This window comes from Telopea speciosissima, chromosome 10 (genome assembly GCF_018873765.1).
Source record: "Telopea speciosissima isolate NSW1024214 ecotype Mountain lineage chromosome 10, Tspe_v1, whole genome shotgun sequence".
NCBI classification, from domain to species: Eukaryota; Viridiplantae; Streptophyta; class Magnoliopsida; order Proteales; family Proteaceae; genus Telopea; species Telopea speciosissima.
In genome coordinates this window covers 54,462,238-54,479,136 of record NC_057925.1, presented here as the reverse complement: position 1 = coordinate 54,479,136, position 16,899 = coordinate 54,462,238, and the positions used below count along the sequence as shown (strand labels likewise).

Below are 16,899 nucleotides of genomic sequence, written 5' to 3'. Positions count from 1 at the left end.
CACAAAGATTTTTTCTTTTGGGTGTTAAAAGAACACTAGAAGTCGGCACATATTTTGGTCATTTTTGCCAGGACAAAGTATAGGCAATACCAATTGGCTGGCTGACCCAATACACAATGTGCAACTAGTTTGGTAGTATACGGTTACATTCTATAGATTTTGTATGTTTGGGGCAATAGTTAATGATATGTGATTTTCCCATTAGCTGATAGTATTTATGAGAAACTTAATGGCTTCAAGTCTATCACTCTAACTGCAGTTTTTCCCCATACATGGCTAAGATCATTAGTTCCCTTTTGAAGTATTTGACTCGGCCAAGGATAGAGACTTCTTTTGTAGCTCAAATTGGTGGAATTGCAGTATAAGCTCTTAGGTGTCATCAGAAATACGCGTTTTGTACTTTTGGTAGGTCAAAGCATGAGCTGTTAAAAAACACCAAATTCCACCCAGTATCAACCTGTTTGTTGCCAAAGCGGCTGTAATCGAAGCCTATACAACTTCAACACATTAATTCCAGTAAAATATAGTATACCAAGGAAATCCAGTAAACTCTAGAATGGAAACAATTCCTACACTAATGTTGCCTATTCTACCTGTACGACAGAACAAAAGAAAAGTGAGAAACTCAAGCTTCAGTCCTTTGCATCTGCAATGCCTCCTGGAGTTATCTGAAAAACGTGTTCTCAGTCAAGAAAAGCCCATAGCTCATTTTGTGCTTTTGTGTGTTCAATTTGGTTTGGATGGCACTCCAGCGGATCCTCCAACTATTAACATTCATTAGGTGATGGTGAAATCGTGTCCAGCTTCGATCACTAATAGTTATAATCAAATGGTTAATGAAGCAGGGTGCTATCTAGTAATTGAGTTGTGCAAATGTCAGTAAGAACTAAAATTCAAAAGGATATGGCTTCAGCCTCGGGCAGATTAGGGGCATCATAGACCTTGCAGACTCGCTGTTCCCCTTTGCCCTTCCTAAACATCAATCTAACTGTGGCAGCATGGGCAAGGACGTGCCCTCCTGCTGGTTTCTTTGGGTCTGATATGAAAACTCCTCCACCCGGATCAGCAATAACTGCAGCCATTAACACAGTGATAAATATAATACAGACAATACCAATGGACTTGCATTGCAACCCACTTTGCCATGATATGCAATCTTTGGTTGCAATTTTCAATTAAGCTAATTCTTGGTTTTTATTCTGGATGGGTTACAAAACACTTTTGAGCACTGATGATAGTCCATTCTTACACGGTGTAGACCCTAATCAGTTATGATGAATATAGGAATATGGTACCTTGGTTGGTCATGTATACTGCAACATTGAACTCCTCAGCTATCTTTGTCAAACGGGAGAGCATCTGTGCAAGTTTTTGCTGCCAATGCCAACCAAAAGTTGTAATATGGTGACACTGATGTCAAAAACTAAGAAACGGGCAAGGGAAACTTGTAAGTGTTCAATTAAGTGGATAAATCTGAGGGTGTGTTTAGCTCACCTGGCGCTCTGCCAGCTCACCTCTTCCTGTGAAATCTACTCGAAACAGAGCAATAATCGAATCGACTATCTGAAAATATCATAGTAATACTTTAAAAAAAACAAGTCCAGCATAATGTCTTCATATCTTACCATAATAGCATAGTATCAACTCACCAGAAGTCTGAATGGTTCTTCAGCCATTTTGGATGCGAGACCAAGAAGAAGGTTGTACTGATGCTCATATGTGTAAGCACGTGCATATATAATCTTTGTGTGCAACCAACAAAAAAATTATCAACTGTCTGTTTATATTTATCAGGGACAAGACTCCAAGCATGGAAAACAAGATAGATGGAACCAACCCACCTTTCAGATTTATGAATCAATATTTATGTAACTTGCTGTCATATTCAGATTTCTGAGGTCAAAGGATCCAAATTCCAGTTCATGTATTGATGTTAAGAGTATGGCAAAATTATTCATCATTTTTACTTAACCAAACATGAGTAGGTATTTTAGAATCACTCGAAAATATTGGTGGAAGCTTCAAAGTGTGTTCTACTTCCATTTTTCTTTTTAAATGAGGTCATCTAGTGGACTGATTTTGCTCATTTTACCTAAGATATGCAGTCTAATAGCCATTTGAAGAGAAAGCATTAACTTTTCACAGTGCACTGCTAACTGCTAACTGCTAAGATAAGTGAAAAATAAAGCCTTACATTGTCAAGGACTGCTCCTGCATCCATGCCGAACCTTTCAGCTATTGGCACAATCCGATCTGGTCGACTGTAAGCAGAATAAATTGAGAAGGAAAACTCACAAAAACTTGTCATCCATTCATAAAACTAGACAGACTCCGAACTATTTTACTTGTTTCTTTCCTTTTCATTTTCTCCTTTTGTTTCTCAATTTGTGAAAATTGCTCCTAAGATGCATGTCAAAGTTATGACAAAAGGATACAAAGTTCCTTCGGTGTCGATGTAAGCAACCTTCCCGTTCCCACCGCGCATGTTAAGAGGAAGCTGCAAAATGATTTCAAATGGGAGGGGTAAAACAAACACAGAATAAAGGTAAAAATCATATATGTCAGGTGTTTTCAATTTGGTGAGTCCATTGAACCTCCTCAAACAAGACCACTATTAGAACCGTTGAGATAGGAATCTGCAGTAGAGATGCCAACACATGCATATTAATCCAACGGCTTGAACAGAGCCTCAAGCCAGCGAATGGTGACTGCTTACAATTTGCATGTCGTAACGTGCATACCTTTTAATTTTAATTTAAGCAGACAATTTCAAGGAGATTTACGTTTCATTTACAACTGTACAAGTCGGCAAGAGCAAAGGAAATAAAGGAACCTGTGTGGAGACGCATAGGGTATGTGCAAGCTGAGTTTTCCCGGACCTATCACGTTAATTATAGCAGGATCAGCAAAAAGGTCAACAATGTACTCTTCTTGGAAGGCATTAATTAATCGCATGTGGATTGAAAGTTGAGGGAAATTTAAATCGGAATGTTTCTCACCGGAATTCTCCAAAAGCTTCTGTTATTTGTAGAGTTTCGATTCCACCTTCAAAGATTAAAAGAGCATTCAGAATTGATGAACGTACAAAAGATGAAATAAATCAATCATTCAACCACCCAGAAGCAAACAACTAGTATGTATTATACCGCCTAACAGATCATCTAGGGCCTGGCTTCCCGTCGTGATCCGAACCACAGACTTCCTCTACAAGCAACCAATAATTTAGCATTAGGCTTCTTAAGGATCAAAGATTTTGACAATTTTGGAAATGTTCTCTAACAGGCGTTTCCACTTTCCCGCACTCGAGTCTTGACCGTATCCAGTGGAGCGGGATCTCCAGAGTCCAATATCATGGTGAACAGTCCCCAAAAATTTCACGAACAAATTGCATTCGAACGTGTATGATAAACTTTAATCCAAAAAACTACAGAAATTGTGATCTTACTCTGAGCAGAACATCACTTCCAGTCATGTAACCAATATTCTGAAAAGAAATATATAAGAAAAGGAATTGTAATGAGAACAAAGCGCAGATATAATGTTGTTACAAAAGTACCTATAAAAAAAACCGCATATATATGGAATCAAACTTGGTTTCAAGAAGATCGAGGCTCTTACCACCATCTTTTCAGCAGCTTCACAGATCTTATCAACTTTCGCCTCAGATAATCCTTTTATCCCTGTCAAGCTCTGCGATACAGAGAAGAATATAAAAAGAGCACGAGACAACATCATAGATCCCCGGATTTAAATTCAGATAGACACTTCACCTTTTTCGTATGCATCATCAAGCCATTGCAGGTGTAGATTCCGGCATCCTGAAGCTTTTTAATGTCTCCAGCATTGATTCCTTGAGAAATTACTGCAATAAAAGCACGCATGGTGGAAAATATTGAGAACCAAAGAAAAACAAAGGAATTCAGGGGAGAATTGAACGCCTAGATTGTCAGGATAAGTGTGTGGTGACACTGATAAACCTACATCTGAGGATCAGAATAGATATAAATCCGATTTTGGTTCCATAAATCCAGATAAAACAAAAAATGCATAAAATCTTAACTAGTCCATTAAATTACGGAGGAATTAAATGTTTGTAAGCGAAAATCACCGATGTTATAAAAATAAAACGATTTCTGGCTTCATATCTCTTGTATATGTGAAAGGTCGAAAGGATCAAGACGAAGATCAGTAGAGCTTTGTTCTCCATGAAAACTAAGTCAAATTAAGTTAATCTTTTGAAGGACAATTGCGAATGAGGAAAAACGCTGAAAACTATCAGGAACTGAAAATCTAGGATTCTAAACTGAAAAAAAAAAAAAGTGAAAGCAAGCTAATTATTTACGTTTATCGATCGCTTCAAACAACTCCTCCTCGTCATCAAACTCTTCTCTTTCAACGAGCTGTAGTTGGTTCTGTTCTTCGGATCTGAGCTCCATCAGACGAAGAAATCCAAAAAAAAAAACAAAGATCAATTATATTGTCCGATACAACATTGCCGAACAGAGACGAAACAGGAAGCGAATCAAACTATTACTCACTTTAACTCGATCATTTTCGTTCTAGTTGGAGAGAAGAAAGACCGAAAGAGTGTTCTTCAGGTTTGGAAACTTTCGCAACAGATTTGCACGCGGAGTCTGAAATCGAATGTTACTTCCAATCGGAGAGAGTTTTCTTAAGGTTTAGAAATTTTCGCAACAGATTTGTAAGCGGAGTCTGAAATTGATTGCTACTTATAGAACCTCAACTCTGAAGCCACAGAGTTTTAACTGTGTCCGATCAGGAGGTTTCAATTTGAATTTCTTCTCTCGTTTGGCGCCAGCAGCTCGTTGATATGTAGATCATGATCCTTTTGAGCGGTGTTTGCTTGGCAAGAAATGAATGAAGAAGAAAAAGGAAAAAGACTTCTCACAAAATCTTATAAATTTAAAGAAACAAAAAATTTGAGAAAAGGTTTCATGCACGGTCGTTGATACGTAGATTCATGACCCTTTTGAGCGGTGTTTGCTTGGCAAGAAATGAATGAAGAAGAAAAGGGGAAAAGAATTCTCACAAAATCTTATAAATTTAAAGAACAAAAAAAATTGGGGAAAGGTTTCATGCACGGTCATGTATAAGAGGAATTGTTTTTACTGATTTTTAGTAACTGTCAGATTAAAGTATTTTAATCTGAATCATCCAAGGATAAAGTAATGGTAGATACTTCTCCTATACGGTTACCTTTTAATTACTTTTTCAAATACATGTAAAAGACTTTTGTATTTATCAACATAATTTAAAAAAAAAAAAAACGAAACAACTTCCTTTCCTTTTTCAAATACTTTCTCCTCACTCACTGCAACTCGCGGCTCCGCCCAATCCCCTCTTACCTCTGGCCAAATAGTAAGAATTTCATGTCTGATGGAATTTTGCCATCCTCATTCCCTTTATCTCTTGTCCGTATTCTCCCCTCTTCTGCAACTCACGGCTCTATACGAGAGAACCTTCCGAAAGAAGGACTCCTACCATACTAGGACTCTTCCAACAGTCTCATCTCCTCCTCACTCTATAAATACCCAGGTATGGAGCACTATTCATCATCTCACTTTTACTAGCAGTTACGCTGTTGCATTGGAGACCTGACTTGAGCATCGGAGAGTCCTAGGCCGGAGCCACACCGGCCCTCTTGTGCTCATTGCTTGGGTTTTACAGGCTCATCCGCGGGCGAACCAAGCACCGGAGGTTTTCATACGCAACAGATTTGGCGCCGTCTGTGGGAACGACATCGGCAAGCATCGTCGTTTCTACCAATTCCAAGAGCAGTAATAATGGTGCACACGAGGTCAGGGCAGCATGGCTCGACTTCCCGGACGGACGAGCCGCAGCCCGTTGGGCAGACGAGGCGATCCCCGCCCCCCGAAGCCTCTCGGCAGGGGATAAACAGAAGACCCCCTCGGGCAGGGGGTGCGCAGCCCATCACGGGCACCATTCCCCCACCGGATGGAGGGAATGGGGGAGCGGCGCTAACCACGACCGCAGCTGGCCGGATACAGGCCGAGGCAACCTTGGATGGGATGGGCCTACCAGCGCCGCCACCCTTGCCGAAGAGGTTGGACCCCAAAGCCCCGGCAAATAATCGACAGGTTATGGACTTGCAGTTGCAGATGCTCCACACCAACGAGATGCTGCTCACCTTCATGAACCAGATGGCCCGAGGTGGGCTGATGGGCCAACCGCTGGCCGCGCCCCCTCCAGCTCCGGTCCGTGCATAGAGGAACTTGCAGCAAAATGGTGGCCGGCATAGGGCCTAGCCAAGCTGAGCCGCATCCTCACACCCGTCTCGTCAGAAGACTCCACCTCCACGCCCTAGCAGAGTCGCTCGGCGGGATGAGCAAGAGCATCGCCCAAGTCCACGAACAGGGCAGGAAATTGAACCAGCCGGCTCGGTAGCAAGGAGGTCGGTATTTTCTGGGCGGCTCGGAGAGGACGAATAGCGGAGAAGAGTCCGAGAACAAGGGAAATAACCGAATGAACGACGCACCGCGAGACAAGGAGAAGGATCTCGTCATAACCCCCGGCGTCAAGGCTCGCCCGCCCGAGAAGAACAGCAGGGGAGCCCCCGTGGGTCCAACTTCCAGGAGGAAAGAAGAACAAGAAAGGATGGCCAGGACCGAGCTGACCAGAATGGCCGACCACAACGGGATGGCCGACCGTATCGACCACGGGCCGAGGAGCCAGTTGGCCTAGCACCCGAAACCGAGTTGGAGAGGCAGCTACGAGACTTGGCGGAGCAAGTGGAGGGGTTGAAGAAACAAGCGACCTCGGACGCCTATTCGTTGGTCGGGCGACACCCATATCCTCTCGAGATCATGACCGCGCTGCTACCAAACGGGTTCAAACCTCCCCCATTCGATCGATACGACGGGACGACCGACCCGACGGATCACATCAACTACTTTAATGCGATGATGACCATGTACGGAGGTACCGAGATTGTTTCTTGTCGAGCCTTCCCTGCGTCCCTCAAGGGCGCGACGACCTTATGGTTCTCCTGGTTGCCGCCGAACTCCATAAAAAGCTTCGCTCAACTCTGCCGAGCCTTCGTCACGCGCTTCCAGAGTAGTATGAAACACAAGAAGACAACGGTCAACCTACTCAGCGTGAAGCAAAGGCTCGACGAGTCAATCCGAGCATTCGTCTCCCGCTTCAACAAGGAATCCTTAGACATCAAGGATTTGGATGAGGCCACGACCCATATGGCTATGAGCAATGGGCTCGCCGACATGGACCTCATCAAGGACCTGGCCAGGAAGCCGAAAAAAAACCTGGCCGAGCTCTTGGAGAGGTGCAACAAGTTCATAAATATGGCCGAGGTCCTCCAGGCTAGGAAGGGAAACGAAGGCCGACAACAGACGACCGTAGGGAAGACAAAAGGCCCAGGATGGATCACCGAGCCGACAGGTCGGATCGAGCTCGGAGCCCCGACTACACTCCACTGAATACCTCGCGCAAGGAGATCTTGATGCAAATACAAGACGGAGAGTACATCCGCCGACCCCGACCAATGCAAGCGGGGTCATCTCGAAATCCCAACAAATACTGTCAGTTCCACAAGGACACCGATCACGACACCGAGGATTGGTATCAGCTGAAAAGAGAAATTGAAGAGCTGATAAAAGCGGGCCACTTGAAGGGATATGTCAAAGGAGGCCGAGAAGATCGTGGAGGTCGGCGGCCTGAAGACCGAGATCAAAGAAGAGTCGAGCCTAGGGCCAAAAACAGGCGAGTTGAACGAGACGATGATAAAGTCCGAGCCGAGAAGAAAGAGGACGGATCCGGGCCGAGCATTGACAAGGGAGCTCCCATATACACTATCCTCGGAGGGCCCGGGCAAGAGACTACTCGAAAGGCTAAGGCAAACGTGCGATTCATCGGAGTGGCCGAGATGCCCGCCAAGAAACTCAAGCCAGCGGCGACGATCTCCTTCACCGGCCGACTTGAAGGTATAAGTTTACCTCATGATGATGCTTTAGTGGTGCGGTAGAAATTACGCAGGACACGAGTCCACCGTGTATTGGTTGATACCTGCAGCGCATCCGTGGACCTTATGTCACTAGAGCGTCGCAGACAATTTGGCTTGGCGACGAAGCACTCAAGCCAGAAGGCACCTCACTCCACGGGTTCTCGGGTGCTGCCGCGACCATCAAAGGCTCAATCGACCTGCTGGTCACGATGGGGCAAGCTCCATGCCAAGCGACGATTCAAGTCAAATTCATGGTGGTACGGTCCGTAGTGGCTTTCAACGCCATACTCGACCGTCCTTCATTGACCGCCCTCCAAGCCATCATCTCCCTGACACACTTGAAGATGAAGTTCCCCACCGAGAACGGTGTCGATGAGGTCCGAGGCGACTAGAAGAAGGCACGGGAGTGCTACGCTACTTTCGTCAAGCAATACAAGGGTAATGTTCGAGGAATGTCAATGGGCGTCGAGCATCTCCCCGAGGATCAGCGGGATGAGCTTATCGAGAGGAGAGGACAACCCGTAGAAGACCTGACCCCATTTCATCTCAGCGAAGATGACCCAACAAAGGTGGTCCAGCTCGGATCATTATTAAATGAAAATCAAAGGAATCAGCTCAGAGTTTTCTTAAAGGCGAACGCCGATGTCTTTGCCTGGTCGGCCGCCGACATGTCGGGCATACCCAGGCATATAGCTGAGCACCGACTCCACGTAGATCCGGGTCAAAAACTAATCCGGCAGAAGAGAAGGAACTACGCACTTGATCGATAAACCGCGATCAAAGAAGAGGTGGAAAAGCTTCGCCGATCAGGGTTCGTCCGAGAAGAAAAATTCCCGACCTGGTTGGCTAACGTTGTCATGGTCCCTAAACCAAACGGGAAGTGGAGAATGTGTGCCGACTACACTGATCTCAACAAGGCTTGTCCAAAAGATGAGTACCCGCTACCTCGGATCGACCTCTTGATCGACGCCACGGCAGGTCACGAGATGCTGAGTTTCATGGACGCGTACTCCGGCTACAACCAAATCATGATGCATGAGGAGGACGAGTCATACACGGCATTTCAAACTGACCAAGAAAATTTCTGCTACAAGGTCATGCGGTTCGGATTGAAGAACGCCGGAGCAACATACCAGCGCCTTGTGAACTATATATTCCGCGGGCAGATCGGAAGGAACATGGAAGTCTACGTGGATGACATGTTGGTGAAAAGTTTGAAGGCCGAACACCACTTGGCCGACCTGGAAGAAGCCTTCGGTGTATTAAGAAAAAACCAAATGAAGCTGAATCCCGCCAAGTGTGCATTCGGCATGACCTCGGGAAAGTTCCTTGGCTTCATGGTCTCTGTGAGAGGCATTGAAGCCAATCCGGCAAAAATCAGAGCCATCCAAGAGATGAGTCCTCCAAGGACGATCCGAGAAGTACAGAGGCTAAACGGGCGTGTGGCGGCGTTGGCACGATTCATGTCGAGATCGGGAGACAAGTGCCTACCGTTCTTTAAAGCCCTCAAGAATATCCGGAACCCAAAAGACTTTATCTGGTCGGACGAATGCCAGGAAGCTTTTGAAGAGCTGAAGAAATATTTGGAGAACCCGCCTCTTCTTAGCCGAATTCCGAACCAAAAGAGGAGCTTCATCTACTTAGCCGCTACCCCTGTAGCGGTCGGTCGTGTTGATCGAGAGAAGATAGTCGGACTCAAAGGCCAATATACTACATCAGCCACGTTCTTGTCGATCTTGAGACAAGGTACTCCCGGGTTCGAGAAAGTAGCATTCGCTCTTGTTACTGGTGCAAGAAACTAAGGCCGTACTTCCAAGCTCATTCGATCGCGATGCGTGAGACCGGCCACTCAAGAAGATATTGCACAAACCCGACATTTCGGGACGGTGATTACAGGCGGTTGAGCTAAGTGAATACGATATAAGCTATCATCAGAGGACGGCGATAAAAGGACAAGCCCTTGCGGAACTTCATCGCGATCGCATGGAGACCCGACCTTGAGGTCGAGGAGGAAAAGACAAAGAGAAGAGCTCAGGGGCTACGGCCGACCCGACATGGACCATGAATGTCGATGGCTTAAGCAACTCCGAAGGAAGCGGGGCCCGACACGATCTTGGTAAGCCTCGAAGGGTTTCGATCCAATATGCCCCCGAGGTTCAAGTTTCCCGCCTCGAACAACGAGGCTGAGTATGAAGCCCTTCTAGGCGGACTTGAGTCGGCAAAGCAATGGGCATAAAGCGGTTGAAGGTGCGAGGAGACTCCCAACTCGTGGTCAACCAGGTCAACGGAGACTATGAAGTGAAAGACGAAAGGATGATAGCTTACCTGAGCCGAGCCCAAGATCTGATTTCCGAACTCGAGCACTTTGAGATGACTCAAATATCGAGAACAAAAAATGCCGCGGCTGACTCCCTGTCCAAGTTGGCCGAGGCTGACCTCCAATATCTGAGCCGGTCAGTATACATAGAAATCTTGGAGAAGCCCTCCTTACAAGAAGAAAGCGTGAAGCACATTGAAGAGGACGGGCCGACCTGGTTGGACCCCATTGTCAACTACTTGGAGAATAACCTGCTCTCGGAGAACCGAGACGAAGTAAGAAAGGTCAAGATCCGAGCTGCCAAGTACGCCATGATCGACGGAGTGCTCTACAAAAAAGCAATCTCGGCCCCTCTTCTCTGATGCCTTGGACCAAAGGGGGCCGAGTATGCATTGGTCGAGGTGCATGAGGGAATATGCGGGAGTCACATGGGTGGCCAAGCTCTTGCATACAAGATACTTCGGCAAGGATTCTATTGGCCAAGAATGCAAGAAGAGGCCATGAGGTATGTGAAGACGTGCGAGATGTTATACCCGCACCCCGGATCATAATTAATTATTATTTCTTCCCCGTGACGTGTGGTTATCACTGCCACGTGCTGGTGAGCTGTTCTCACTGGTGGTCAAACCCAGTTACAAATTATTGACCATGATACGGGCTTACCATTGACACACCATGGCAATGGAGAAGTAAGTTTTAGCCCTTGGCTTATTTATTTATCTTTTTTCTCGATGCCCTCGAAGTGCAGGTCAAGATTTAGACCGCCCGGGCTATTTTAGTTGAGTTGGGAATATTCTATTTGTGGGTCCCCCTTATTTAAGGGAGCGTGTGATGGGCTTATAATCCCATGGTGGATGGACCCATCCCCAAGTGGGTTCTTTTCTATTTGAAACCTATGGGCAGGCCCATTTAGTTAAGAGGCCCATTCAACTTGAGGGCCCATTTGACTCTATTTGACCCAAAGATGGGTTAACCCATTCCTGTACCCTAAATAAGACCATGGGTCAACCCATTAAGCCCTCTTGACCCATTTAACTTAAACTACCCATTTGGCCTAATGACTCATTTATCTTGGATCTACCCATTTAACTACTTGACCCATTTAACTTAAAGGACCCAAGCCCATTTTCTATAAATAAGACAAAGGGGGGGGAGAAGCATTCATTTTCATTTCTTCTCCCATCTAACCTAAATCGTGGAGGAGAGAAAGAGGAGAGAAAGGAGAAAGAAGAAAGAAGAAAGAAGGAAGGAGAAAAGGAGAAGGAGGAATGGAAAAGCTTGGTTGAAGGCTTGGAACCTCACCTTGTGGAGCCCTCTACATGGAGCTTTTCTACATTGGGGAAGGTAAGCCATTGAAACCCACATCTTCATCTATTTTGAGTTTTGAGGTTTGAGAAATGGGAGAGATTCGACCTAAGGTTCTCTTGGAACCCAAGGAATCGATGGAACCTCTAAACCTAGACTATGGTGGAGTTATTTCACTCCATTACAAGCCCTAAGCCTAAGTAATCTCTTTCCATTTAAAAAATTTAAGGTTTCTACCCTATTATGTCCTAATTTAGGTCTCTTTGTTTTTCCTCTTAAATCCATGGGATTACATGGACCTAATGAAGTCTTAGAACCCTAATGGACCTAGGAGGAAGCTTTCTTGAAGCCTCCCTACCTTTAAACCCCTTGGAAAATGAATCCCTAGCAAGAAACCACCTCAAATTACCTTCCCGAGAAGGCCCTGTGAAGGTCGGATTTACACTCGGTTTAGTTTTCTGAAACCACATCCGCATCCGACCTTGACTAAAATTATCCCGAGCCCCTGTGAAGGTCGGATTTACACTTTCGGTTTCAGTTTTCAAACCACATCTGCAAACCTTGACCGAAATCGTCTGAGCCCCTGGTTTCCTAGGATTTACATGTGGTTGCAGGACTTGGGCATGAAACCACCCCTGCAACCACTCTACTTCAAAACCTTATACTTAAATGATTTATGGGAGACCTTTTGGGGATCCGTCCCTTTACTTAATTAACCCTATTTTCACTCTTTATTTAGGTTTAAAGTTTTCATCTTGTGACGTGTTACTTGATTTCGCGACAACTCATAACATCGGGGCATAACACATATTGTGAGTGGGTTTGGTTGTTTGGGCTTGATATTATTATTGCATTGTATATTATGTCATCATTATAAATTATTAAGCATGCTTAGCATATTGCATACTTTTATATATGAATGTTATGATATTAATTGGAGATGCTTTTACTTTGATGGGTCTCGGTGTCGGTCTTAAACCCCTGGATAATATATATATTTATGAAGAAATTATGTTGAATGTCATGTTGAATCAGATGCGCTGCCGTGCCGTCTTGTGCCGGCACTAAACCGGATGAAAGTTGATGCGCCCGGATTACCTCTCGGGACGATAGGACTTGCATGTAGTCGTGGCTAGGATTTTACACCCTTATGCTACGACCCTTACCAACAGGGGTTTAGGTGTTGGGTAATCGATCAACGGATTCCGTGGAGGTGGGAGAGAGCCGATCATGGTAGTATTGGTTATCGTGGGTCCGCTGCACCGAGTGGTCTTGGAGGCTTCGATCGGCGTAGGTCCCAGGTGACAATTGAGGTTTCATTGTGGCGATAAGTTAAGTGACCCACAGTGTCTCCCAGAGTTGTCACAAAGCATATGCCATTGACTTAGTTGTGAAGTTAGGTGGAAAATTTACTTAACATATGCATGCATCATTGGACTATGTGAATTGTGTGTTTGTGCATCCCCATCCCCTCACCGCTCGGTGGAGAGCTAACCCCCTCGTGTACACAATTTTTAGATTATGATGCGGTGCACGGAGGAGCCAAGTGTGTTAGAGGAACATGGCAACGGGTGTCCTTGTGACAATTGTGCCTACGGGCGTGAGAATTCTAGGGACTTGTTCCTTTGGGGGGGGGGGGGGGGCCATTTGTTTTTTTTTTTGTTTTTTTGGGGGGGGGTGGGGGATTTTGTTTTTTTTTTTTTTTTTTTTATTTTTTTTTTTTTTTTTTTTTTACCATTTTTTTTGTTTGGGTTTTTTTTTTTTTTTTTTTTTTTTTTTTTTTTTGTTGTGGGGATTTTTTGTTTTCCTTTTGGGGGAGGAGCTTTTTTTTTTTTTTATGTGTTTTCTTTTTTTTTTTTTTTTTTTTTTTTTTTTTTTTTTTTTTGTTTTTTAGTTTGTATAAATTTAATTTTTTTTTTCTTTTTCCTCTTTTTTTTCCTTTTTTTTCTTAATTTTTTTTTTTTTTTATTTTCCGCTAGTTTTATTTTGGATTTTTTTTTTTCCTTTTCCTTTTTTTTTTTTTTTTTTTTTTTTTTTTTTTGGGTTTTGTTGGTTGGGGGCGCTTGTTTTTCTGGGGGTTTTGGGGGTGGACGCCTTCTCTAGTCACCCCTTATAATGTATTTTATCCCTTGTTGGGATGGGGGCGTGACACGAGAAGTGTCAACTGTTCGCACCAATCCCAAGACGACCAGCAACAAAGTTGACTTCAATGCTGAGTCCAATCCCATTCGCTATGTGGGGAATGGACATTCTCGGAGATTTTACCCTGGCATCGGGGAACAGAAACTATGTGGTAGTCGCGATCGATTACTTCACCAAGTGGGTCGAGGCTGAGCCCCTCGCCACCATCACCGAGAAGAACATGGAGAAATTCTTCCAAGACAAGGTCATCTACCGGTTCGGACTACCGAAAGTGCTCATCACTGATAACAGCACCCAATTCAACAACCCGACCTTTCGAGAGTTCTGCGAACACTTCTACATTGACTTTCGACCCATCTCAGTAGCTCATTCGCAAGCAAATGGACAAGTAGAAGTATCCAACCGAACATTACTCGCCGGCATTAAGAGAAGGCTAGATGAGGCCAAGGGGAGATGGGTAAAAGAACTCCCAAATGTCCTATGGGCATATCGGATGATAGTAAGAACTCCAACCGGGGAGAGTCCTTTTCGCCTCGCTTATGGGACTGAAGCCCTCGCCCCGGTTGAAATTATGGCCTCGTCGTACCAAGTGCTCAACTTCGATGAGAAGACCTATCAAGATGGACTGAGAGCCAACCTTGACTTCCTCGATGAAGTTCGAGAAAATGCCCTACTCCGGAATGCAACATACCAACAGAGGACGGCAAAGTACTATGACTCAAGAGTAAAGGAGCGGCACTTCCTTCAAGGGGACCTTGTTCTTAGAAAGCTTAGCGCATCCCAGCCGAGGCAGCAAGGTAAGTTAGCACCAAATTGGGAGGGCCCGTACATAGTCTCCAAGCAAATTCGCCCGGGCACATATCGCTTGCAGACTCTGGGGGGCAAGAAGGTACCGAGACCTTGGAACTCGAAAAATTTGAAGAAGTTTTTTCAATAACTGAGAACGCTTGTATTCGGCTTCAGCTCCGACATTTGATTCAATAAAGTCTTTCTCCACCACTTAACGTATTGGCAAGCTCCTAAATCAAAGTCGTAAGATCGGTCCTCATAGACCTGACGGACCTCAAAGACCGACCGTTATAGCTCGGCAGCCAAGTCGTAAGATCGATCCTCATAGACCTGGCCGACCACAAAGACCAACCCTCATAGGTCGGCAGCCAAGTCATAAGACCGGTCCTCATAGACTTGGCCGACCTCAAAGACCGACCCTCATAGGTTGGCAGCCAAGTCATAAGACCGGTCCTCATAGACCTGGCCGACCTCAAAGACCGACCCTCATAGGTCGGCAGCTAAGTCATAAGACCGGTCCTCATAGACCAGGCTAACCTCAAAGACCGACCCTCATAGGTCGGCAGCCAAGTCGTAAGACCGGTCCTCATAGACCTGGCCGACCTCAAAGATCGACCCTCATAAGTCGGTAGCTAAGTCGTAAGACCGGTTCTCATAAACCTGACCGACCTTAAAGACCGACCCTCATAGGTCGGTAGCCAAGTCTTAAGATCGGTCCTCATATACCTGGCCGACTTCTCAAGAGCAAACATTCCCCTTTTGGCCGAGCCTAACAAAGTTCAAAACTAAGCTAAGGCATTAAGCTCGGCCAGGAAGGATGCTCGGCCACGCATCCGTTTATATGATAGCCTGTCCAATAGGACCAAAGGGAACGATGAATTAACCAACTAAGGCGAGGATCACATTGACCTCGGGCATGGCATGGCCGAGCCGCTGACCACGTGAGGGATGGGCAAAAAAGAGACAAGTTCCTAAGCTCGGCTAGCAAAATGACTCGGCAGTTCGGCCATAAATAGAACAGAGTACACAAGGAAAAGAAGGTGGAGAGCGCCAAGCTAAAACACTTAGACAAATTATGGCAAAAATAAATTTTTTCATTCATTATAAGCCGACAGATTGGCACGATTACAAAAGGGCAGTCCGGCCCCCCCAAAAAAAAAAAAAAAAAAAAAAAATTTTTACATCTCGGTCTCCTAGGGGTTGGACTTGGAAACGACCTCGAAAGTGTCCGCGGCAGTAGGCTCGGCAGGAGGGTCTTGTGGTCCAGCTTCTGGAGGGACGACGTCGGCCAGAGTAGGTTCCTCAAGGGGCAGAGCCTGGGTGACTTCGGCCCCCTCCTCATCTCCTAACTCCCCGGCAAAGGTAGTCGCATCATCATCAAAACAGGAGAGGTTGAGATCCGGGTACGCTGCCTTGATCTCGGCCAAAAGTTCAGCTTGGCCTGCCTCGAAACCTTCGGCGTATGGAGGCCTCCTGGATCTCATGGCAGACATCAGTGTACTCCTCCGATTGAAGATAGTCGCTGACCACCTCGCTCCGAGTCGCAGCTAGGTCTTCCTTGACCTTCTCCTTCACCTCGGCAAGCTGAGCCTGCAGAGCCCGGACCATTTCTCTCTGCCTGACCACCTCGGCCTGAGAACACTCCACCTCGGCCTGGGCGGCAGTGAGCTTCTCTTGGGTCTCTCGACGCCTCTGAACGGCATCCTGGGCATCCTGGTAGGCCTTCTTGTACTGGACGCCAAAGGAATGGTTCTCGGTCAGGAGCCGCTCAAAGTGGAGCATGGTCTCCACTGCCTTGGCGAAGCCCTACAAAAAGGCCCGAGAACAAAAATCAAGACAGACTACACAGATCATATCTAATCACAAGAGCCGACCAGGAAACTTACCATGTTGAAATCCTGGAATAGAGTGGAGAGGAGCTCGGGGTCAGACAGCGCCTCGAGCTTCTCCTTGTCGGTTGGAAGCTGACCTGCATCCAGCCATTCTTTGGCGTGCGCGGCCAACGTCAACGCTGAGTCCCCGGGGAAGAGGCGCCAGGTCGGCCTCACAGGAACGTTGCTGGCCGAGGCCCTCCCCAAGACGTATCGGGAGATGTTGGCGGGCGAAGCCACGGGCGGAAGACCACCATTCGTCAGATTAACCGAGAGCTTCTGACGCTTGCTATCTCTCGACTGGCTCCTCTCGCCTTTTTGGCCTTTCCCCTTTCTCGGAGACCCCGCTGGGCCCGTATTCTTCTCGGCCTCAAGGCCGACCACAGCATCCGACGGGCCCTGCATCACGGCCTTGCCCTTGGGGGCCTTGGAAGATTCGCCCCGGGACTTCTTGTCCAAGTTTTTCTTCCTCCGGT

The 16,899-nt window shown here is 46.1% G+C and overlaps 1 protein-coding gene across 1 annotated transcript; it reads right to left on the bottom strand.

The window, feature by feature from the left end:
- Nucleotides 1-516: 516 nt before the first annotated feature.
- LOC122642803 (meiotic recombination protein DMC1 homolog) lies at nt 517-4,658 on the bottom strand. Its single transcript, XM_043836404.1, has 15 exons — nt 4,539-4,658; nt 4,343-4,425; nt 3,771-3,862; nt 3,619-3,690; nt 3,446-3,484; nt 3,147-3,204; nt 3,000-3,045; nt 2,834-2,879; nt 2,436-2,497; nt 2,195-2,261; nt 1,650-1,742; nt 1,495-1,563; nt 1,296-1,374; nt 906-1,072; nt 517-677 (listed from the first exon to the last, which is right to left on the bottom strand). Exons 1-15 carry the CDS (start codon nt 4,550-4,552, stop codon nt 633-635), a joined length of 1,032 nt encoding a protein of 343 aa, XP_043692339.1. The 5' UTR covers nt 4,553-4,658; the 3' UTR covers nt 517-632.
- Between the last annotated feature and the right edge of the window lie 12,241 nt (nt 4,659-16,899).